Source organism: Chlamydotis macqueenii, chromosome 9 (genome assembly GCF_036417535.1).
Source record: "Chlamydotis macqueenii isolate bChlMac1 chromosome 9, bChlMac1.mat, whole genome shotgun sequence".
Taxonomy (NCBI): Eukaryota; Metazoa; Chordata; class Aves; order Otidiformes; family Otididae; genus Chlamydotis; species Chlamydotis macqueenii.
In genome coordinates, this window is record NC_141564.1 from 21,514,568 (window position 1) to 21,540,625 (window position 26,058).

Genomic DNA, 26,058 nt, shown 5'->3' on the forward strand with positions numbered 1-26,058 from the left:
GTGTCCAACTCAACAAAGAAAATAATTGCGATTTTGGCATTCAGACACTTTTCAAAACCTGTCCCTAACCGATTTGCTGAGTCTTTCATATTTTCCAACAAGCTCCTGTCAGTCCTTTCTGTGGATGTGGAGTGGTCTCAGTAAACTGAAATTACACTTTCTCACGGAGATTAATAGTTATTCTTGGATGCAGGTTAACAGTTATTTGTGAAAGAAGCTCATTCTGAACAGGACTGAAGAACTGGGGTGCAAATGTGACATGTTTGCCAACAAGTGTAGATTTACATATTGATTTAATTTAGGTGAGTACCATACTTCTTGCATTTTGCAAGAAGCAAACACAGGAATATTTTCAAAGACATACACAGGGATAGTGTTGTTCAAAATCCTTCTCAAATTCAACTCTGTTCTGTTTTTATTCACAGAGAAGACAAGCTTTGAGTTCTGTGATTTGTTTGGCTTTAAATTGCTAGTTCATAAAACATCTAAGTAGGTCTTTCTGTATAGCAGAGAATGATCTTATTTATATGACATATACATGAACTTTCTTATTATGATTTCCATCATCTCCTCTCTTCTGTGCCTTTCTAATGTTTGTTGCATCTCCTCTTTATGTCTGGTCTTAATTACATTACAGGCAATTTAGGAACAGGGCTATCTTTTATTCTATGTTTGTTCCATCACACAACAGGGAACCAGGTCTGACTGTGAATACCAGTCACAATTGTCATATATAACAAAACATAATTATAGCTTCAGTCATTTGAAGCTGATGTAAATTGGCCATGTGACTTAACAAGTATAATTTGCAGGGAACAACCAAAAGAGGAAAGGAAGAAAGCCTACCTGCAGACAACTTAGCACAAAAATATAACTAGTTTAGCGCAGATGTCACAAGTGGCATTTTTGTAAATGCTGTAAGAAATCGTGACATTTTGATGTAGAGTATTAAGTAAACTTTGGTTTTGAACATGAAACAGCACCAGAACAGTGGAAAACTTTTATATTTCTTACTGTAAAACCTATATGTCCCTTATGGATAATATTATATGGATATACGTGTAGCTCTTCTGTAAGCTTTTTTCCTAAAATACTTGAGTAGAGCATGGTATCAGTCAGTGCAATTCTTATTCCTTTAAAAGCCTTTTGAAAGTATTTGACCTTTCAGTTAAAATCTATGAGGTGCCTCAAAGATGCACTGCTATTTTAATAAGCTCGTGCACTTATCAGTGCTAATACGTAAACATCCATGAATGCCATGTTTTTAATATGTGATACAAAACTGGATGTCCTGAGACTAAAGTGCCTATTGAACATCTGTTCTGAGTGGCAAAGATCTAGACATGTTTCCTATTTTAAAATACAGCTTGCACCCATCAAGTTTCAGATAAATAGAAATCTCCTTTTCTTTTGTTTTTGTACTTGTCAAATCAATGGATCGTTCTGTGCACTGTCAAACACTTTACCTGAAAGTGACTGGAGATCTCAGCAGAGGACTATATGAATGCATATTCTAGCATTAAAAAAGGCTTATGCTTTTACATGTAAGCATCTGGAGCAGATTCTCATTAGAGTAAAATTTCAATAGCCAGGTAGGTAGCAATTTTAAATTATTAAAAGATGATGGGTAGAAATGCAAAAGCTGACAGACTCTTCACTGTACAAGCAATGTTTGGCAGTGCTAAAAGTTTAATGGAGCACGAAGAGGTGCTTAAATTAAAGGTCTGTCAGACTTTTTACTATGCATATTTTCAAGTATTAATAACATCACCATCAATATAAAATTAACAGCAGCAAAAATTCAAGATAATCTGAACTGAGGTCCTCAGTATAAAGGGGAAAATATAATCAGAAAAATTTAATATGCAAGTGCCGTTGGAATCTGTACTTGCGAGTTGGAATCACAGAACTGACGTGAATGGGTGACAGGCTGAACAGAATCACAAGTGTGCCTGTGTGTATCCGTCAACAAGTTCACCCCAAGTGGTAAGAGCTGAGCTACTCCAGCCTGGCTGGAACTCATTAGAGACTATAATAATTAAGGCTTGAGCATGTGGTTGCTTTGCGAGGTAGACAAATGTATTCTGCTGTTTACTGATCTCTGAAGTCCGAAAATGTACTAGCGCCAGACGGAAAGATTGTTTCTCTCCCTGTTTCTTACCACAAGAGTTGAAAGCAGATGAAATGATAAACTTAGCAACCTAGTCTATTTTAATACTAATGGAGTGACAGGGATTTTTGGAAAAGATCCTCATTTCTGAAATGTGCTCTTTTGCGCCAATGACGCTACAGTCTGTCAAGCATAAGAAGGGATTTGCAGATGCATTCTGTATCATTAGCAATTTAAAATTTGAGTTTATTTTTGTTTGTTTTGATTTAAAACATCCTCTGGACCAAGAACTTCCTTCAGTCAATGAAGTCCAACAGCCCGTGCAAGACAGAGCATCAGACTAAATGATCAGAATCACAGTTACAGCCTGTGAACAAACTGCAACATCTGTTCCTAATCTGGCTCCCTTTTCACTGGAGAGATTGGAATGGAGAAGGGAAGAGTAGGAACATCTACCAATTACACTGCAGACCCTGCTCCTGAGGCACGTACTCTCAGTTCCTTGCTTTACTATGGACACGGTGCCTGCATGCCTCAAACTTAGCATCTGCATTCCTCATTTCTAAATATGGAATAACAGCATTCTTCTGTCACACAGGGATGCTGTAAGACCGAATACATGAAAAACTGAGAGATGCTCAAATAGCGTGGGGACTAAATAAGGATCTAAGATTGACAGATCGATGTGCTAGGTAAGGTGGCATATGACAGACTGGTGCATAAGAAGAACTCATTTGTGAGCAATCCTTCATGGATATTTCATACAGCACTAACTACCTAGAAGCCTAGTTCTGATCCCTGAGTACATAAGTTGATTAATGATTTCTGTTGCTGTATTTTAAGTCATGCTAAGGATTTTAGCATATAGGAACTAGTGAATAAGAGTAACTTTTTTTTGTGACAGCCAAATTAAAGCAAGTTAAATTATTACCTTACCCAAAATTAAGACTAAGATATTAAGATTAAAATATTTTACTTTTTTTTTTAAAATCAAGCCTTGTCTCTAGACTGAGGAAGGTACAGTTTATTCCACTGCTGAGAACTTTAAGTTAAATCTTACATCTACACTAGCTACTGCTTACCTGCATGTCAGCAAATAGGCAAATCCACCACTGCTATAAAAAGGGAAAGCCCCGATGCTCACTGGCTGCAGGTGCTTTTGCTACTCATTTTTGGTGCCTGCTCAAGTAGCTCAATACTTATTGAAAAACAGGTAAGCAATTTCAAATGTAGACATGAAAGGGTTACAAAGAAACAAGAATGCATCCAGACTGGGGAAAAAGACATTTATATTATTTCTGACTTTTCACACTCATAGAATTTGAAAACACCTTCATTTTTTAAACAGCAAATTTGCAGATCATTAGCTGGTAATGTGCACTACTGCCTTTGGGTCTTTTGAAAGCAAAAATGAAAAATGATCTAATTAAGCCTGGTCTACTGGTTGCAGCACACACCAGAGCTCCAAGTGTGATTACTGATTCCAGTGCTTGTGCTGGTGAGGTTTGGACCACAATAGCGTGGTAGTGACATGTAGCAGCAAATAGGAGTAGGATTATTGAACACTGTTGTAAAATTAAATTTTCTAATCAAACTCTGATGCTTGAGTGACACAATACAGAATACTTTCTGATTTGATCCAAGAAGCTGCTATGAAAGATCTTTCTTCAAGAAAGGTATAATACAAGAAATGGACATGGGAGCTCTGAATTTCTTAATTCGGAGACCATCCTGGGCATTTTAGAAATCACTGGACATTGTTTATGTAGCATGGATTCTATGGTTATATGACATAGTTAATTTTCACTATGTATAGCCCAGTCTCTCTAATATTTCAACTTCATCATCCATTCAGTTTGGCATTTGTTTTATTTTGTCTGCAGTTGTTCATTCGTAGATTTTTATATTTAGTAAAACCTACCATACTGCAAAATGTGAAGGATTTGATGGACAGGTTAGCAGAAATCTCTACAGCTAAGACAGTCTTTTTGCTTTGCCACTTTCTTTCCTGCTACTCACACCCAAATACATGACTTGAAGTTTCTAAACTCCTAAGTTCTGCATATGCAACAAGTGCTAGAGCTCCAATGCAGAAGAGCAGGTTCACAAAATGCAGGTCAAGTCATCCAAGGCTGTTCCTCCACTGAGGGACAGTGAAACACAGTCTCAGCAGACAGGGTTTCTACCAACCCAGCAGTCATCCCAAAAGCCTTCAGTGTCTACTGAACGTAAAAATTTAAATTTGCCTTGTCTCTGTGGCTCTCAGAAGCAGTGATAGTCTAATTACCGCCTGCATTCTTCAATTGGCACAGAAAGGAGAACAAAACTGTCACTTGCATGCCAGAGAAAATTAATCCCAGTCCTATAAATTACAGAGATTTATTAACGTTGTAAATGTGTTTCTTCCCCTCTAGTTTGACTGCTGTGTTCTTACAGTCCTCTCTTTCTCTCTCTCCTACAATTGCCAATGTGGGAGATAAGTGTTCTCTGACATGGATACTTGCTCTCCAGAGACCAAGATCCCTACTCTCATCTGATTCTACATACTAAACTGCTTTCTGTTAATAGCCACTCTTTGTTGAATTTTAGCAAACTCTTTTAAATGTGTCTAAGCAGAGAAGGACTCAACAAATGTTAAGCCATTAGCATCCATCTTGGCAATTATACAGCCATTTAGGAGAGCCATTGAGGTGCACTGGATTAATAACCCAGATTTCAAATGGTTTCTTAAAACATACCTGTTAAAACATGACAGAGTGACTTTTACAATGGCCAATTCAATATCACAGGTCTTGGAGAACACACAAGAATGTCTCTTACAGTATTTTGTCATGAACTAATGTAAAAATGACTTGGCCTCAATGAGCTAAGTGGATCTGAATTATCATACTCAGCTCTGAACAATACAAGAGCTTTCGAAGGATATTTTCAATTAGCTGGTTCATTCAAATCTGAGGCCAACTAGCAGGCTTTCATTCGTATCCTTAACCAACACGTTCAGCAGAGGATTGTAAATCAGAAATGTATGTATTTGCAGGTTTATTTGTAAAGTCTCTGTTCAGTTATTGGTTAAAAAAATTAAATGCTCATATTTGCCTTCTTTCACCTTTTGTGATAAGAACGCACATTTCTGTTTGAGTAAAACAGGCGATGTTCTGTGTGATGAAAATTCCTTAACTAAGAGCCTTGTAGCTTACACGTTAAGCTACAAATATCTTAGTATCCGGCAAAAAAAAACTTCCAGATATTAACAGAGAAGTAAGTGCAACTCTACCAGTCTCAGACAGCAATTTGTTTTACTCATTGACCATAAAATATACAAAGTATGTGTTTAAGATTCAGAATTTTGAAGCACATCAACTTGAAGGGATGAGACTGCTCAGGAGAAAGAGCCCCTTGCTACCATTTTTATAGCCCTGAAAAAATATCAAATCTGCATAGGTTATGTGATTAACAGATATAATTCATAAACAGAATAATAGGCTTGACATTTTAAGCTTTCAATTTAACTTGGTAATAGGGTTTCCTAAGGGTCAGCAAAAGCAGACAGGCATCTTAATATTTTGTAGAGAAGAGAAGGGATCAGATTCCTTTAGCTGATGTGTTTAGCTCCACTGAATTCACCGGGGCTGCGCAGGGCCTCACCAATGGCTACCACTCTTCTAAAGAGACATGGGGTAGTCATTTATATTCATTCACGGCAATGTAAACACACAAGATTTTGTATTTTGGGAAATTCGGTTGCTTAAGAGACACTTTCTAAGAATTTTCTGTATTTTTTTCTTTTATAAACACAACATTTTATATGTTTATCAAACTGAGATCAGTCAGTGAAAAAAGAAACATCTTTGTACTTGGTGAAATACACAGGGTTAGAAAACATGCAAAAAGGTGTACAGAGAAACTTTAAAAGAGTGTTAGTTTAAATAGTATGGACAAAATTCAGTCAAAAGGTGGGATGCAACATATCAAAAGTCCATTTCAAGAAAACAAAAAACCCTCCTCTTTAAATATTTTTACTGTTTTGTATCAAAACGTAGAACTTAACAACATTCTTTTTTTAAAAAATTAAAAATATATATATATAACAACAAGCAAGAAGACAAAACACATCAAAAATGGGAATTAAAAAAAAAAAACTCTTCAAAAGAAGACAAGAAGTCAAAAAAAGAGGGGAGAAAAAAGATTTTTCAGGGTTCCTTGTCATGCAAATCAGTTTGGCGGCAAAAAAAATACCTTCATCTTCAGCACCGTCATTATCACCTAAATCATCTGTCTGTTTCTTTGTAAGGGGACCTAGGATTAAGAACGGAGAAAATGGAGGAAAAAAGACAATTCAAGAATATACAAGACTGAGGAAAAAAAACAGTGAATATTAAATTCCCATGGATGTTTCAAGAAAAACATTTGCAGGGAGGGAAATCTTAGTTTATAACAACCAATTTTTCATTACATTTTTCAAACATTACAGCAAAACATTCCCTAGGGGGTATGGCTATTAGAAACATCTAGCACAAGAATCAGTTTGCCCAGTGCTTTCTTTTTGTTCTTAAATGAAGAATCAAAGCTTGTTTACTAAAAGCATACCCACCATATACTATATTCATCCACTTAATTTAATTGCTTTTTGTTGTTGTACTTATTAGGAATAGCGGAGACAAGAACTGCCAAATTACCTCTTGCATTTGATGCAATAAGGTGGCTAATAAATGTCTTAACAGTCAGTTAAAACAGTATTTTCAGTGAAAATTAATTTACAATTCTAAGTTCAACCATTTAAGCTCATGCTTTACAAAGATAAGCATGGGTTTGGCTTTTTTTATTTCTTTTTTTTTTTTTTGACACACTCATTACATTCTCTTATAAATAGAACTGTAGATTCCCTTGAAACCTTTGACTACCTGCTGAGATATTTGCAAAGAAACATCAAGATCCGCAGGTAAACTAGAAACAAGACTGAAATCCTAGACCAACTGAAGACAATGATTTTTGCCATTGATTTCAATGGGGCCAGGGTTTCATGCACAATATACAAAATCTGCATTGAATATGCACTTGAAGTTTATAGCTTGGGCAAGACACACAGCATCATTATTTCTTATTTCTGTAAGTGGATGGCAAGACAAAATTCTTTCATGCCCAGCACCTGTATTGTTAACAAGTATAAATAGATTAATCATATTTTCCAGTGGGAAAAATCCCCGCTTCTTTACTGGGTAATAAAAATATACACCAGGAGGAAAGTCAAAGGCCATTCTGAAAATATTTCCACGTCATATATTTTACACACTTACGCACAAACAAAAGACAGTTGGAACTCAGCATTATCTTTCCTTTTTTTTTTTCAGATCTCTCTCATTTCCATGACATTCTGTAATTTGCATGCAAAAAAGCAATCAGTACGAACACAGAAGTAACAAAAAAAAAAAAAAGAAAAAGACAGCCAAGCACAGAGTAGAAAATAAGAACTTTCTCATGCACAAAATAGCAATAGAAAAAACAACAACAAAAAAGAGATGAATTGTATGTGTTGATATTTGCAGTAGATGTAGGCAAGAGACATGCATTAACTCTAAGCACTCTAAGGAGTATTAACACATTTGTATTTAAAATGCTCTCTCTAGCTCTGTTATTTTACAGGATATTAGTCATTCAGCATTAAACCTGTAGTTTACAGGCAAAATACCATGTATTTGAATGATGCATTTTAAAAAAAAATAAAATTCATGTTTGTACCAGGTGCATGGATTTGAGAAAAAGAAACAACCCACGAAGTACCATGAGATTTTAACTGTGAATGTAGTAACCAGACCATATTATTGAAGATCAAAGATGAATACCTTAATTATCGCATCAGTCAGGAGTATAGTTTTAAACTCATTCTAAATACAGAACGCTAAAATTATAAATCATAAATTAAAAATGAACATTTTTATAGTCACACTTCCAACAATCACTGTTTAACATAGAGCCTTGATGATGCAGTAGCTTTTCCAAAAACAGGCCCTGAATAGAATCTGTACAATATACGGTACGTAAATAACGTGACCCTAACCAAGTGCACATATTCAAGTGTTTTGTGGCCCATCATTCTCATATCATAGCAACTTTTCTAGTTTTATACTTTCACAAGTAAAGTAAAAGATGTATGCAAAGAATAATAATAATTTCATGGTCAGTTTCCAGCATGGTGAAGAATGAAATAAGAATTTTAAGAGCTATGCACTTAATAATGGAGAGCCAGACACAGCTGAAGTTGTATATATGCACATGTTTTTAATGGTTTCTTGTTATCTTTTAAATTTTTAAAAGTCACCAGAAAGGAACAAAGTAGCATCTGGAAAGGCAAACAACAGACATTTCTCTAAATAACTTGCACAGAGAGGGACGATTTCTTTTCTGGATGAAACCAAGACAATGAATGTTATATTTTTTTCAAGAGCTGGCCTTCGTGAGGCATTTCATGTAGATCATACTTCCAGATCTCAACAGCAGTTACATAGCGGGATCAAACATCACAATGCAAATGACTGATCCCATATCACCTCTGATTTTACAATATGACAAAGTATAACTGGGGCTAGCTATTAAAAATAACCTGAGCAATTTTAGTATTCATACAGTTATGAGTTTCTCTGAAAACCATTTAAAAAATCAGACCATCTTCCATTATAATGAGGTTGCAATACACATACACAATTCCTTTTGCAAAGGGGCTGACCTATTTTTTTAAGTTGTCATGGATAAAACATACTTTCTAATCCAGCTATATATCTATTTCACAAAACAGGGGCTCTGCTTGCCACGTCCCCAGGCAGGAGGACTCATGGCTGATGGAGGCATGTGGCAGACCCACCAGGCACCACTAACAGGATTCTGTTAAGAAAGAGCCGAGACATTACTTGTGACACAAGTTTGCTCCAGTTTGCAAATATAATGGACCACATTCATTCTATCTCAGAACAGTTAGCTTGGAGAAACAGACCAAAATTCTTCTGGCAGCACTGGAACTCCAGGAAGCAGAAAAACTGAGAGGACTCGAAACTAAAGCAGAGTTTGGTCTTCATGCATCAGGTGTGAAACTACTTATATGTACTTTACCTATACACACAGAGATGCTGTGAAATTTAATTTGTATTTGTAAACTGCTCTGCAATCCCTAAAAGGAACACCAGCTCAAGACCCCTTGTGCACATGGCTCTCTGAAATGGCAGGCAGTAACATCAAGCGGGTCAATCTTGAACCCCCAAAGAGGAGGCAGAGCTCTGAGCTTGGCTGTTTATTTTGTATTTCGCATTTCGTGTCTGGCTGCTGAAGAAATTTTCTGAAATAATGAAAAGCAGTATTAAGACAAGTTCTGGAGTAGACTTTCACCAGTTTCATCAGTAATTCTCATTCTGAAGTCTGGCTTTTTCTTCTGATTTTCTGGATAAAGACTACATTGACTAACAGCATCGCTGCGTCTGTATGATCACAGACTGACGTCTTGAGCCCTTACAAAGGAAAATTTGCTGGAATCACTATCAGATAAACAAAATAAAATCTTACGGAAAGATTGTACAAAATGTAACAGCATTAGCTTTTTAAAGTAAAAATAAATCAGGACAACTATTGCTTAGTAGATGTATATTTTTCAGTTATTTTCTGCTGGTTTGAATTAATATTCTACAGGAAGTTTACGACTTTGTAAATTAAATGTATCCCATCAACTAGATTTCTTTAGCTCTGACTGTTTACTCAATATATGATGGAAGAACCTTAAAGAATCATTTTAATATTATTTTCAGGTAATAGAAGCAAAATTTTAAAATACTGATACTAAGACATTCCAAACTAGGAGCTAAAAATAAATACAAAATAAGACCAAAATGGCAAAGAGTATACACTTTAGAGAATTATGATTGCCAAAAGTCTTTTGTCCACAGTTACTTTCCACTGTTGTTGACTTTCATGAAGGCTCACTTACTCCTGCTCTTTGAGCATTTCACTTACAAAAAATGGGCATCCATTACAAAAAGACTGGTTTACTACATTTAAGACACAAGCCTTCGAATAGATACACTGCCTTACTGTGCTGACCTAAATTTTAGCTATTTTTTATTTGTAATAAATATAAAATATCAACAAAACTATCAGGTACCACAAATAATGAGGGGAAAGGATAGTGAAGCCTGATGCAAAGATCATTTACTTATCAAGAGGCTCTGTAAGGTTTAGTCTCATTTAGTCTCATGTTGCTGCATACCCATAACTCTCATTAATGTTAATAGGAAAGTAGACTCTTAAGTCAGTTTAAAAAGAGGAAGAAGCAATTACTGCGTTTTATGTCTCCTAAAGGCAATGAATAGTCTTGCTGCAAAGGCCAAAGGAATGCTATGTGCAGAAAGAACTCCTAAAGAACACTACTCACTTACTTTAAAAACAGTTCTTACATTATTTAAAGTATTATTCAAATATTTATTCTATTAGTATTGCAATCAATGCTAATGAAGCAACATGATGCATTTTAAAATCTCGATAGTTGACTACTGTATGCTTGCAGCTGGCTTTCCTTTGCTCAAAATAAGAGAGTAACACACCTCCTGTCCAGTTAGCTAGAGTAATTACGCGCTCAGAAATAATTTAAGTCCAACCATATTAATTCTGGTTTTTATCATTCTCTTTGATGAAGGACTAAGGTACTTTAGCTCCCAAATACATTAAAGCTGATTATAAATTCCCTGTGGTCTTGATTCCGCAGAAATTATCTTTGGCCTTTAGGACCGCATGTATGTGGGAGGCGCGGAAGCTGTGGATGTCATTAGCTTTTTGGCCTGGGAAAGCTATTCATCGTAAAAAAGTCACACTGCAAGTTGACACCATTTTGTAAAACAGTACAAATCCTCTAAACTTAATAAATCTGTGCTTATGTATACAGCCATTGTTTGGGCCAGAATGTTCTCCATTGGTAATGAGAAAAGTGGGGGGAAAAAAAAGGACCTTTTACATCAGGTTAAGTAGACTCCACGGATCTAGCAATTTAGAACTCTCCATAGTAATAATCATTCTTTGAGTTAAGATGTCTATTCAATAAAAAGAGGAGGAGATGAGATTAATACCAACTGTTGAGATAATACAGGTATTAGAAAAATTCACTAAGTGGGTTGCAACACCACGGAGTCTGTGCACATGTTAAATACAATTACATACTTAGCTTTAAACTTAGGTAAGTGCCTTCATCCATCCATTGATATTTCTTCTACATTAGCTCATGTTTTAATTGAGCATGAAGATCTGTGAAGTGAAAGTGCCTCACCTTTTTAGGTCCCACGCTCAGATCCAAATATAAAATAACCAATCCTTTGTTATTTCAACTATCATTTTTATGCAACACTCACCAACTAAAAAAATAAAATCTGTGCTGAATTATCAAGTCTAGCAGATGTCAGCTAAGGCACAATGACATGTTGTACCTATCTCCTGGTTTTAATTTAAAATAAATTAATGATGAGTTATAATTAACAATCTTCAGACATTTTCACTGAGAGAATTCAAAAATCAAGTTCTTATATGTTTTAATTTCAACATAACTATATAATAATTTTTCTTATAAATGTAATGACAGATTGGAAAGATACAGCATAATAGTTATCTGATTAATAATTTTATACAATCATCATCTTTCATTTGAAAATTAGAAAGCTGTCAGCAAACATAAAAGAACTCGAATTCCTTACAGAAAATAGATTTGGAAGGTAGAAATGGAAGCTGGGTCTTAAGAAACACTTAACTGAAAAAAATACCTCTTTCATGCTTTGCTACAAAAGACAAAATAATCTACTTTATATTTTCCCTTATTACTGTCTTGCTTTCACCACATGCTCACTCCTTTCCTTGTTAATTTTCCCCTTTAAATTCCTTTTCTTTCCATATTGTACTTATTTGTAGAGTGTATCAGCAGGGCAAAGCCCTGCTCAACTGTGTTTTTTGATGGTAACATTTGCACTCCTGTTTTAACAACAAACGACGGCACAAACCTCAGTCTTCACATCTCACTACCTGATTTGTGATGACAATCAAGTCCTGTAATTAGAGCTGCACGGAACTCAAATTTGCATCTGCAAGTGAATGACAGGTGCAAATTGAACCCACAAAAGGGTTGCCAACTTTCTTTGAAAATTTACATGTATAAATGCTTTGTCACTAAAGAAGCTATTCTGACACTTGAAGACTAACTCCTGCTGCGTCTATTATAACAGCATATTGCTGAAGTGTCACACAGGAAGAATGTCTAATCCCAAACCTTTTTATTCACAAGATTAATCACACTGGCTGGATCTTGATTTCCCTTAAATCTGAAGAAACTTCATTAGCGAACACTAGATTTGTGTGAATTTAAATGAGATCACAGAATCTGGGAATGTAGATTAGAGTTTCACTCCTCTGCTTCCCCTTTTTAAGTGCAGCCTGAAATTCAGCGTATTCTCAGAGGTGAAGGCACTTTATATTCACATGCCCTGTGGAGAGCCGCCCAAATGAAGCTTCATTTCAGGCTCTCCTGAAATCCCACTCCCTTTCCAACAGGCCACTCTATAAACCCAATTCCCTTTGAAGAAGGCTTTTCGTTATGTGATATGCCTTACATGGAGTTACGCAGCATCACTAGAAAAGTAGGCAGGATAAGTACAGATCACCGAGCGAGCCACAGTGTCCTGGGGCCATCCACACCGCAAAGTTCAGCCCTGAAGACGCACGCAGCATGCGCACCTTATCCCTTGGAATGTCTGCCTGCACTGGGCACCCTTATGGTGTCCCATGGGACGATGGTTGGATGGGTAATGCTCTGCTCTGCCCTTGCACAGCAGTGCAAAAGGTACTTACTATTCAGGTGACATTTGCCAGGACAGGTTCAAGGACAGCACACACACTTTTTTCTTAACTTGTCATAAAACACAAAGCTAACATCCTGGATGAGCTGCCTGCTAATACTTATAGGGTCGCAACCAAAACATAGCTCACGCGTGCTCGTGCTAAGTGCAAGGAGGAAGCAATTCAGTGGAAGAGTCAACAGCCTGGTAATTATTCTACACATCATAGCTTCTGAACCACACTGACTTGTTTTCTCACCAATGGTGGGAAAAAAAAATATATATTACACTGAGGAAGGGAGAGAGGAGAGAAAGACCTTCATTTATTTCCTTTTCACTAGAAGAAAGGAAAGGAACAAGCAGATGTTTACAGTAAAGCAGTGGCTGTCCCACCCATTGTTTTTCCATGTGAGGAAAAGGATGCTTCAAACAGACCAGGACTCTGCTGGCTAGTGTTGACACAGAAAAATAAAGCCCACGCATTTAACCAGGAGCACTGCCGTTGGAGTATAAAGCTCCAGAGGTGAGGGATCGGCAGGTAACAGACACGAAAAATTAAATTTGTAAACTGTTATATGGCCGCTATCATCAGCATTTACCACTCCAGTGCCACCTCACTTGCTTATATCACAAGTCGCTGCAGCTTTTAACATTTTTCTTGCATTAATAATTCATGTTGTTTTACAGATACTCATATTCCAGGGTGACACACTGCTGTAATGAATTGAATGCAACATTACACAGCTGTGCCACCACCTGAGCTTCAGGATCGTGAATCAGTTCTCTCACTCTACAGGCAATTACTACAATCCAGATCCTAATGAAGACTTATGCACATGCTTAACTTTAAGCCTCCGACTAAGTCCTCTGAAGTCAACAGGCTAAATCTCCTAATAACAGAAAAATAGATCCACCACCATTAACAGAACTGCTCCGATTTGCATCTGGGCCAGGAGGTCAGCTCAGGAGTAAAAGCTAAGTGGGAACGAGCATCCCAAATTTCTAGCTTCACTCAGTTATTCTGTGGATTAATCTAATCAACAAATAGAATTTCAATCTCTTGAACATATTACCAGAGCTCTGTGATGAAATTAAATTTTCTTTCTTATAAACACATTGCATTTTAGCCTATGTACATACAAATAAAATGCTACATTCATTTTTCTACAGCTCCCATAATCAAATTGCCTCCTAATTTTAAAGATATGAACTCATTTTAGACCATAAGCTTAAAAAAAAAAAAAATCGTATTTAGCTTATACAACAGGACTGAAGATTTTTAAGATCCAGATTTTCAGTTCCAAAAGGAAGTTTTATAATTGTCATCAATATATCACCATTGATTTTCACTTTCTTTCAGAGATCGCTATAGTGTTGCTGCAGTAACAGTGCAGGATGTAGTAAGTGCATATTTCATATAAGGATATACCAAGGACACAGCTAATAAAAACACCATCAATTTCGGTAAAACTGATAAAGTTTATTCTCTTTTTTTGCTGCTTTTGTGCTTTTCTTGGTGTTATTTTGCTTCAGACAGGTAGGGTGGGTCATCTACACAGTAAGGTATGTTATCAGAAATCATTCTCTGCTACCTATCGACTTAAATATCAAAAATATAAGTAAATACTATTTTGAAAAAATAATCTTTTTTTACTTTTAATGTAATTGTCCCCTACTGTTTTCAGATCTGGAATGAAAAGGATTCAGCCCAACACAACTGGACAAATAACCTTTGTAATCTTGTCCCCAAATATCTCTGGAAAGAAACTAACCCAGAACAACAGTCTCGGCAGGTGAGATAGCTTTGGGATTCTCGCACACGTAATTACCTTTGCTAGCGACAAACGCCGTCAAGTTTGCCTCTTGCTGGAAAAGCCTTCTCCCCAAGTAATTCTATTAACCACAGGGGCTGATGTTAGAGCAGCCGTATAGTTTTGTTTACGGCACAGCTGAACATCCAGTCCAGCTCTCTGGAGACCCAGTTTCATAGCCTAAATAGCAGAGCAAAATGGTCTTCATGTAACCATGTAATTGAACATTGCAGAGAAAATCAAGTTAATTGTGCATAATATTTTCATATAGAGTTTGGAACTAAATAAGTTCTCCCACCCCTCTCCCCAGTGTCATCTGGTTTTAAGCCACCTGCTTCAATCTCCGTATAATTCACTGTACCACTGCAACCTGTGCAGTGTTTTACCATCTAGAAATCCACATTCTTGCATACCATAGAGATCATAAACTATGTGCAAGTCTTATTTTCTCAATTTTCTGAATGAGCCATATCAGTAGAACTTAATTCTCCAGCTACCTCACAGAGATGAATTTCTTCAGAAAAGTGGTAAAGGGAGAAGAGAATGTTTTGCGTCGTCTAGCTGACTGCTCACGAGCACGCAGCAGACAGAGGGGCAGGCCTTTTACAGGCAAAGTAACTTACTGATCAATCTTTCAATTCCCTAACATTAACTCCAAATCACTGCATTTCTTGCCGCATTTTGAGTAGCACAAAGAAAATCTGTTTCTATAGTGAGCAACCAAGGTAGACGTCACACATGCAGAGTCATTCACAGTAGGCTAAATCAGACAAAACTGCATTCTCCTTCATTAATTGTGAACTCTTGTCTTCAGCATCGACCAGAACTTCCCAATCTTCTAACGCTGATGCAGATACCAAAGTCACAGAGCTTCCTTGTTCTTACTGTCATACCCAGGTTTGTCTCTCACGATCCAGGGCAGAGATAATCCTTCTGATGCTTTACAACTACCCACATGTACAGTCATATTTAAACGTTTTAAAACATTCACACAATGAAGTTTCCTCCTGGAAGGTAAAGGTGGATGATTTTCTTTTAGTTATATATGTCTATATAGATATATGTGTACACACACATATAGAGGCAGGTTCTCCTGTCTGCCTTTGTGTTAAACAGAGAGATTCTTCCTACAGATTTGAAGCTCGGAACATTACTGAAATATAAATACATAAAAAAAAAAATAAAAGACTGATACTAATAACCTGATGTTCAGAACTAGTCTTTCCATTAACTTGAATCTTAAAAAGAATAAAGATACTTCAAGTCAAATGTTTCTCCACTATTCAAAGCTTTAAAAGCACCCTTAAAAGACCATTTAATTGGAACTGTGGTCACCAGCCTTTAGACATAATTATATCTGCTCTCGTTACCACACCTTTTGACAGAATCAAAGAGCACAGCTCTGAGAAACAGTGATGGGAGAACTGAGGGGGCAGCATTTATGCAAAAGGCTGTCAGAAGAAAAGTGCTTTGCCTCACTTATTTTCTCATATTTACATACTGTATTTTTAGAGTAGCATAATTTTAGGTAGAAAAACTCAAAACATCTCAGTAATGGAGTAGTCATAAAACAAGAACAGCACAGCCAGTACTTGAAGATTAGTAGGATCAAATACTTGTCATAAGAAAAATCATTTTCATTTTGACAGGTTTTCAATATTAGTATGGTACTTGTTTTGAAACTGGAGTTGATTTGCTCTATATTTTATATTAAGGATTCCCAAATGGATAGATAAAATCCTTATACTGAACGGAGCATAAAAGGAAATCAGTACATCACTCCTAATCCAGCAAAGCTTACAGACAGGCAGAGATACTTGGGACCACATATTTACACAGTTACTGTCGACTCCTGTATAAGGAAGAAGGCTCAAAACCCTTCTAGTAGAAACTTTGCTTCATGCTTACTATTTAATAATTGAATGCCTTACCACAGAAGTTGGTGAACAGGAAATGATCATCAAAATAAAACAGATTTACAAAATGTCAAGTCTAGGACTACTATATATTATTTACAAAAAGCATAGAAAATTTAAGAGCAAAATGTCAGAGTAGCCCTTGCTTCCATTTTCACAACAGCCATTTAGGCGAGAGTGGACGGGTTTGGGACAATATGACATTTCTAATTCTTTATCTGCTTGACAATAACCCTGCTCTCTGGAGAAAAGCAACAAAATGCACAGCAGATAAAAGCATAACATTTCTCAGCATTGGACAAAAGGTACTCTCACTTCTGTTTTTATTTATTTTCCTTCTCAGAAGCCTACTTGCTTAGGATCAAAGTATGGGCACAGTTACCAAGGTTTTTATACTGAGCAATGTTTCTATTCTTTAAAGCTGATTCTGGTGTGGTAAAAGGTACTTTCTGAAATATTTCTAATTTCTTTCTCTAAAACAGAGAACTTACATAAGCAGTGTGAACTACTAAATCATAATAATGGTCAAAGGTTTCATGCACAGATCCTTTTGATAACAAAATCAGTAGCTAAATCAAATATGGCACTTGAACAACTACACACATAACAGTTACTTTATAACCACTTTAACTCTTTAGTGATAATTATCAAGGTTTAAGAGTAGTCCCTGATATGACTAGAATATCTTCTGCTTAGAAAGTCAGCAAATCTGAGGGTATTTTCTGAGAACATTTGAGCAAACAGTCCTTACGAACCTTTCCCAAGTCAACCCAATTTAGTGAAAAAACATCGCAGTAACCCAAGCTCCATCCCGCTGAGCGGAATGAACGCCTACAGCAAGTACAGCAAACTACTGGCAGCAGAACAATACTTTAGACTATCAAACAACCAAACTAACTGGGGAAAGTGAAAGTTATTCCTGTAGCAGACAGCTAATAGCCTCTTCCAATGGGGCACTGACGACTGCTTTTGCTTATGGACCCAACAGCACAGGTAATCTCAGTTTTTCTTTACACTTCAGCATCAGTAATCCAGACTTTCCACAGCAGGACACCAAACTTTAAATTTATAATTTTCCTTTAAGATTTTCATTTGCCAGCATTGTGCATTCAATAAAGTTTTGGTAATGCTAGACAGATTCATTCTAGCTCTTCGGAATGGAATTATTTAACTAAGCTGTAAATGCAAGGTATTTAACGTAGACAAATGGGAAAAATTCAGTTAACTTCAATAGACTCTGAGAGCTTTTAACTCATGCCTTCAAATATATATATGTACGAAGTGTATATTAACTTTGTGATTTAGATGTAGGAGAAAGTTTTAGAAATGCATGCAGGCATAGATGACTTCCACTTTCTTTGCTAATGTAAAAGTTAAAAATAATTCTCTTTCTCCTGGAATTTTCTGTGTACAATTTGGGTATATCTGACGGAGAAAGACTAGATGCAGACATAATAGTTTGAAAGGAAAAGCAAAGGAACCTATTACTGATAGCAACTCCTTAATTTTATTGGTTTCCTGGAAATGATATCAGTCAGGATCACAGATGAGTGATATTCAGTAAGTCTTTTTATGTTAAAAGTTTTTGATGGAATAGTTCTATTCTGTTATCACTGTTATGCAATCTTATACTTTTTTGACGTAGTGATTATAGACATAGTCAGACTTCTAAATAGACAAAACACGAATGAACTGCTTCATTTAACTGAAGAAACATAATAGTTTTATATTGTCAGGAACTGTTAAAAAACCAGAGTTGATTTATGTTTCAATGTAAAGCAGTAGAAACAACTTTGCAACTAGTATTATTTGTAAATTAAAGCTATTTATATAGTTATTATTCACGGTGGTTTTGGACAAGGTTCCAAGTGCTAGGACCGAGCTAGGCTGTGTCCTCAGTTTGTAACTGCTTTCACAGAAGTTACAGAACTTTCTTGGCCATTCTCCTTCCCTGCAAGCCCTTCAGCTTAACTTCTGACTTCATCCCAACCCATTACACACCATTAATACAAGAGTAAGTTCTGAGTTTTGCAAGATTTCCAACAGGGTGTGAATTTTAGATATTCATTGTAATAGGTCGCTTCCCAGCGTAGATAATACATGTAGATAATACAACCAGTGTAGACACCAGAACGATGTCATAGCCTAATGTAGACCCCTGCATCTGTAGGCATCATGAACATTGGTGCACTCCTACACCATTTCTTCTCAAACTACAATGGGCGTTTAGATAGTTGGCTCGCACAGACAGCTACAGGGTGACTCCTGCATTACAGTTTCTTAATCTGGAGCTGAATCTCCCTCTGAGTTTCCAGAAATTAGACAGACATGAGTGGTGAGGCATACACATCCCTCACATCAAATAATACGATTTTTTTTTTCATTTAATTTCTTGGCACAATCAATTTTGTAGTTTCACAAAACTTGTCATTTCATTGTTAATTTTTGTGTGGAGTTCATTTCATGCAGACGGGAAGAACTGAATTTATAAACTCTCATTAAAGTGAACATACTGTATAGCACTACACCTATATAATAGTCTGATCCTCTCATTTGGAACAATTAGTGCACGTCATTGAAAGCACAGATGGGTGATTCAAATAAGTGTGTGTCATATGCAAAATTCACTGAACCTTTAAAGTCTTCCAACTAGTTGCATCTGTCATATCTATTATGTCAAATAATAAACTGCAGAGCCTATTTGGGGTTTTAAGCTTGAATTAAAGGTCCCTAAGATCCTTCCCTCCCATCATCCGTCAGAGCAAAAATTCCACTACTGTATGAAGAGAGAACAAAATATCTAGAAACCCGTACCATCTTGGTAGCAAGAGGTTCCATTTATGTCTGTCTTGTTACAACCAGCTGCTCAGGCCAAAACAACCTGTAATTTTACACCAAAATTTCTCACTTGAAAAATGTGCCAATCTCCTTTCACTAAAAATTTGTCCCAAAGCTTCATTTTAACTTGGAATTTTAATTTTCTTAAAAAGAAAATTATATATTTAATGGACCACAGCTGTCTGGAAAGTACATATTTGACAGACATACAGTTCTAATTTGGAAAATGAGTATGATTTTCTTGATGAGTCACAATGAATGTCTGTAAATATATATCCAAGTTCTTTACTACAGACCAGTCTTGGAAGCTGAATTACACAGAAATCATACTTAAACACATGAACATCTCCCCTGAAGAAGAATGGAGTGCAAAGCTAACAGCTCTCATCGTCCTTACGGCTTTCATGCTTTTGGTTGATGAAATCCAGAACTAAGATACTGTCAAAGACTGCAAATATTGACTACAACACATTTTCCCAATTTAACCTGTTTTGTAGAACAGAAACCCCATGGTACAGCAATGGACAGCCCCTGCTGTAGATGAAATAGCAGCTCCATTAAAGACAGGCACCCCAGGCACTGGGGCACCTGGCTATGAACGATGGGAATGGTTCTGGCATCCTGCAGCACACTCCTGGCTGCTCTCTCTCCTTCAGGCCCTGTAAATGTGTGTTTGTCTGGTTCTGTGTCAGGAGAAAATGCGGATATTGAGTTTTGGGGAGGAGGCAGGGTGGGCAGAATAAGCCAGAAGAAAGTGCATGGACAGGACTGCATCTGGGCCTTAGATAATGAATACAGACTACACAACAAATCAGTACTACTTTGTAGGACAATCCTGCTTATCAGGTTTCCCTCTCAACTTTATTTCGAGGAAAACTGTATAAGAACAATTCTGGCAGTATCAAGAACCTCTGGATTTCCGAGATTTCAATGTGATGAAGGAAAAGGAAGGCATTTTGCATCAAGTCATCCTCCATCTAACAAAAATATTTAAGTAATTAGGGCCATGCGTTCCCAGAAACACGATATTTCAAACTCAAATCTGAAAACATATCCATTGATAGCATTAATTTAAGATAATCAGGTGACTAATTGGGTGACTAATAGTGTTAGTGAATAGAAAAAGAAGTTCAGATTGTTATCAGAAGCAAGTCTCAGCTCCTAGAAATGCACTAGGCAGAACACTGAATTCTAAGCCATAATGATCACACACTTCCTTCTTATTTGCTAATATAAAATGCTGAAGCGTTGAAAATTAAGAGAAACTATGTTTATTGCCATCATACGCCATCAAGCTGCTTTATATCGTGTGGGTCTTCTTTATTTTATAAAGAAAACTTTACAAAACAGTACAACTCGGGCTCAAAGGAGGCATTTCTTTGAGCAGTTTCTCATCGAAAGTAAAATAATGAAATAAAAATAATTTTATGTATCTAAGGATGGTATATGTTGTATGGATGGGAAACCAAGGCTCCGGAAATACATCTTAAATGTTTTGCTACATTAATCATTTGAGCAACTTTAAATACACGAATAACTTCCTGTGAGTGTCATTGGATTCATCCTGCTTACATGAACAGGATCTTCAGAAGATGTTTCAGAGAAGATAACTTAGAGAAGTCTCAAAAGGTACTTTAAGAAGGAGGAAAGAAGGACAAGGAGATTTTCTGTACATAGTTGCCAGCTGACTGGTTTTGATTATTTTAACAATGCTGGTGGCTTTTCAGATGGGTTAATTAAATACATTATGGTGCCTAAAGCTCTGTGTAGAACTTTCTAAAAAATAAATGTGACGTTGTAAAATCATACCTTAACCATGCCTTTTTTTGCCTAAATATTTTGCAGAATCAGGGATTAAGCAAGTAGATAGCAGCAGAATACCAGACAACCACACACACACCAAAAAAAAAATCCAAACCAGCTAATTTAACTTCAGGACATCCTAACAACTGTAAATGAATATGTGAAATTTTATAAAATAATTTCTACATTCTTCTTTCAGTGGTATGATTGTACAGCAGGCTCTTCCAATATGTAAACTCATGAGAATAAAATCACCATCACATTTAACACATTAAAAATTCCTACATCTACTAATACTTAAGCTAGTCACAGGTTAATTAGCAACTGGGAAAGGGAAACTGGAGTTACACCAGCAACATTTGAACTCTGTTCTCTCTTTTTTTTTTAATAAAAAGCATTAAAAACTCACATCAAGATGCCTATTAGAAATGTGCTACAGACTGATTCCTTATTTGTTAACAGTGATGACTGATATAGTCAAGAACTGCAGAATTTTTTTTTAATTAGTGTTAAATCTGAAAACAAGGCAGCTAGCTGTTGTGTTAAAACCTCTACACTATAACACAGTAGCTAAATTATAGGGGGGGGGTGGTATTTACAACTCTAGTCTGATTTTAGTAAACCATGACTCCCTGATTGTGTGAAATGCCCCCAAGTGAATATAAACACAGTCTTTTCTAAAAATTAAAAAGCCAGAAAGCCGGTACAAGGCCCGCATTACAAGCATTACAAAAGCAAGCTGCAGCTATGCCCTACTTTACAAGTCTAAGTGGAATTCACATGGCTCGTAAGCCTTTGGTAGCCTTTTGCAAAAGGATGGATTTCTGTTTTGCTGTGTTTTCTGAAACATGCACTGATCCTAAGACAACATTTTGCTATTAAAAATAAAAATAGTCCATACAGCATTTAGATGTCTGAGATCTTTTTAGAACTATTGCAGGCACTCGCATGTATATAAAAAGCATTTTCAGAAGCAGTTGCAGCATTTTATTTTTGGAAGAGTTCAAGGATAAGAGTAACTTCAGATGTAGATTTCCTTTGGCTTTGGAGGATAAAAGGGATTAATGGAGGGTCACAAGAGGAGGATGGAAGAGGAAACGGAAATAAAAGGAGAGTGCTGTTGGCTGTAGCTTATCCTTTCCCTAGGCAGTGGCTAGAGGTGTCTACAACAAGAAAAAAAAAAAAAAAAAGGATTGACTACTGCTTGCTGCATGTTTCCAACAGTTATTCCAACAGAAGGATGGGTAAAATGGGATTTTCCTGTTCTCTTTGTTAGGAGTAAGACTAAGGCTGTGATGTCATTTATACAGAGTTTGATTTAGTGTCAAACTCTTAGCTCCTTCAGGCTACGAGTGACTGGAGTGGCTGAGTAGGACTCTACATGCTCCTTTTATTAGAGGAACTGGAATAAAGCTGAGAAACATATACCATGAAGTTGTGCTGCTTTTTTGGAAAGGATCTATATTACAAAGAAGATTGTCAGTACTCCAGGAGATTCGTGGGCTGAAACACTGAACTGCATTTACAACTACTCAAATTATTATAGACAAAGCTATGACAATTGCCTATCAGGTACTCAGCTGTCGTAGTTAAGCCCCCCACTCAGGACCAAGCTACGCAGTCTCTCACTCCCTCTCCTTGCCTTCCAAGGAAATAGGGAGAGGTAACATAACAAAAAGGCTCAAGGTTTGAGATAAGGACATGGAGAGATCATTCAAGTTACCATTACAGGCAAAACAGACTTGACCCGGGGAAAACTATTTCAATTTATTATTAATAGTAACCAAAGTAGGATAATGAGAGAGAACAAAAACAACTTCCCCCGACCCTTCCCTCTTCCCAGGCTTAACTTCATTTCAAATTATCTCTACCTCCTTCTCCACCGAGCGGCACAGGGTCAGCCAAGTCCACCACACAAAGGGGAAACTCCCAGCAGCTTCTCACGGAAGCTGCCACTGTACCCCCGGCTACACAAAACCAGCACATCAGCACAGCAAAACTATTCTTTATCAAGTACACGTTGCTGTACTATCATTTTTTAAAATGTCATTAGGGTGAACAACATAGCCCTAAGTGTAGGACTGAGTTTGGAATCCTTTCCATTATTTAAAAAGAAGAATGAATCACGTTCCTAGGGACATCACCCATACTAAAAGGCCCTGTTGGACTGGAAAACCTCCCACTGCTCATACAGATCCGTGTACTACTAAGGGCAGTGGGGAACGCAAGTTACACTGCCCTTCTCCTGCACAGGCAAAAAAAAAAATTCCACGTTTGCAGGAGCGTAACTTATTACTTCATCAATGTTTGATAGACTTTGGAAACACAGTGCACACAACATTGCAGCAAACGAGCTTTTTAAAAAGCCTGCATTTAATTCTATTTGTAAAAGAAAGGCTTTTCCTAAAAATATTAAGCTATGCACTTTGTGAGTCATTATTCTAAATCTTGACATATAAATACATTGAAAACAATGCTGTAATTAATATCTTGTCATTACATCTACATATAGCATCAAAGGTGGAGGAAAAAACTCTATAAATTCCAAATAACTGTACACTATTGCACATTTTCTAAGAGGGTAGGAAATTTAACTCTACCTGGCAGGCCTCTGGGTCTGCTAAGTATATAATGAAACAGTACTGGGAGTAAGGTGTACATTTCTGACTGTCGGGTTATAGGAAGCACAACGCAAAGATTCAAAATACACAACAGATGGCAAGTGAAATGAGTCAGGTTCTGGAAATGTAAGACAGGATACAACCGTGCTAAAATTGATTTCTAGACTTCAGAAAACAGGAAACTGAACCGATATGTAACAGAAACAAGAAAATAAACAGATATGCCAGTGAACTGCTTGAGATTAAACCTAACACACAGGCATCGTATGATACGAGTGGAAAAATAGGAGGACCTAGTGCAGGAGCAATATATCTAGAGACTGAACCCCAGGCTTAACCTAAGGTGACTTGAGCATAACTCTCCCAGTGTGGTCAGGAACAGAAGCTTTGTGCAGCTTTGAAAGGCTGAACAAGGGAGAAGAAAGTCAAAGGTTTAACTACTGTGCAAATTTAACATTAATTGCCATTTATAGGGTTACATAGACTCAGGGTCTTCTGAGATCTGAGTCGGAACCAACTGGAGAAATTTTCAGAGGCACAGCAGGGAGTTAAGCACCATTTCCACTGCCATTTGACCCTCACTTCTGCCTTCAACATTTCCTGTGCCTATTACTGTTCTTACAACACTCGCATATCTGAGTATTTCTTATAAATGAATGAATTTACAATCACAACTCACCTGTGAAGTACAAATGTTTTTGCATTTCCATTTGGGAGAATGGAAAATAGGTGAGCGATGACATGGTTTGCATGAGGTGACATACAAAGTGTGGCAGAAGCGGCTTAAAAATTTCTCATATCACTGTGCATTCCTCTTCACCAAGCCTCTACACACTTTGAGTACCAAAAAGTAAGACGTATTTTATCCACCATCTGTCTCATTTGCCGCCCCCCCCCCCCCCCCAAAAAAAAAAAGGAGGTTAATAGTATGATGTTTATTTCTACACAATTTTGAAAAAAAAAAATTAGGATACTCTAGTCATTCATGATCAGTTTGTAACAGTTTTGTTTCTGGGAAAGCGTTCAACATCCTTTTCTCTACCTTACTGTATCAGTATCTTAAGGCAACTGCTATTACATAGTATATTTTTTTCTTACTCCTATTTCTGCTAAGCCCTTTCTTCCAAGAAACATCAAGGAATGGAATTTTTTTTCAGGCCTTTACACTGAGCTTTGACATTTTCTGGAGTTTTTGTGACCTTTGGGAAAGTAACTTCATGATTAACAAAGAAATACAAGACAGATCTCAGCAAGAAACAACGGTCTAAACGGTTTGTTACAAAGCCTCATAATTTAACCTCTCTATTATAAAAATTCTCAAAGCAACATTAAGTTTTTTACATCCACTGGAGGTGGACACACTTTATCTTTTTTTCTGCTGTTAATTGCTTTCTTCATCTGTGTGGCTTCAATTCTATGGTTCTTTTTACAATAGCGGAAATATTGAAAAGACTAAGTTTCTTCTTCTACTTCCCAAACGGAAAATTGTTAAAACATTGGAAAGGTAAATATCAAATGCTACTTAAACTGCTTAATCTCCCTTCAGAGTTCATAATAATGGTTTCCCACTCGGTTTTAGTCACAACCATTTACCACAGAGTAATCTTACTCTGTATGAATAAAACCAGCTATTGCACAATACACCACAGAAGCATCTGCTGCTGTATCCGTAACATCCCTACGGAGTCTTGTTCTGTAGGTTCAAGGCAGGTGTAACAACTGCACAAACAGTGCAGACTTATGTACAAGGATAAATTAAATGCCTTTTTTGTGCTTTTTCACTTTTGTCCCTTACACATTTAATCATGTCTATCTGGAATTTTGCCTTTGACACGGTCCCCCACAACAGCTTGCTCTGTAAATTGGACAGATATGGATTTGATGGGTGGACTGTTCGGTGGATGAGGAATTGGTTGGATGGTCGCATCCAGAGGGTAGTGGTCAACAGCTCAATGTCCAGATGGAGATCCGTGACAAGTGATATCCCTCAGGGGTCTGTACTGGTACCAGTACTATTTAATATCGTCAGCAATGACAGTAGGATCAAGTGCACCCTCAGTAAGCTTGCTCATGACAGCAAGCTGAGTGGTTCAGTCGACACACCTGAGGGAC

At 36.9% G+C, this 26,058-nt stretch overlaps 1 protein-coding gene across 2 annotated transcripts in view; it reads right to left on the reverse strand.

Annotated features, from left to right (window-relative positions):
* NLGN1 (neuroligin 1) overlaps nucleotides 1-26,058 on the reverse strand; it is a 318,349-nt gene that overhangs the window by 199,475 nt on the left and 92,816 nt on the right. The window contains exon 3 of one of the 2 annotated variants that reach the window (XM_086754722.1): nucleotides 6,347-6,406. The exons of the other annotated variant lie outside the window; for it this stretch is intronic. Within the exon in view, the coding sequence (XP_086610848.1) occupies nucleotides 6,347-6,406 (60 nt within the window). The remainder of the gene's footprint in view (nucleotides 1-6,346; nucleotides 6,407-26,058) is intronic. 2 annotated transcript variants of the gene reach the window in all.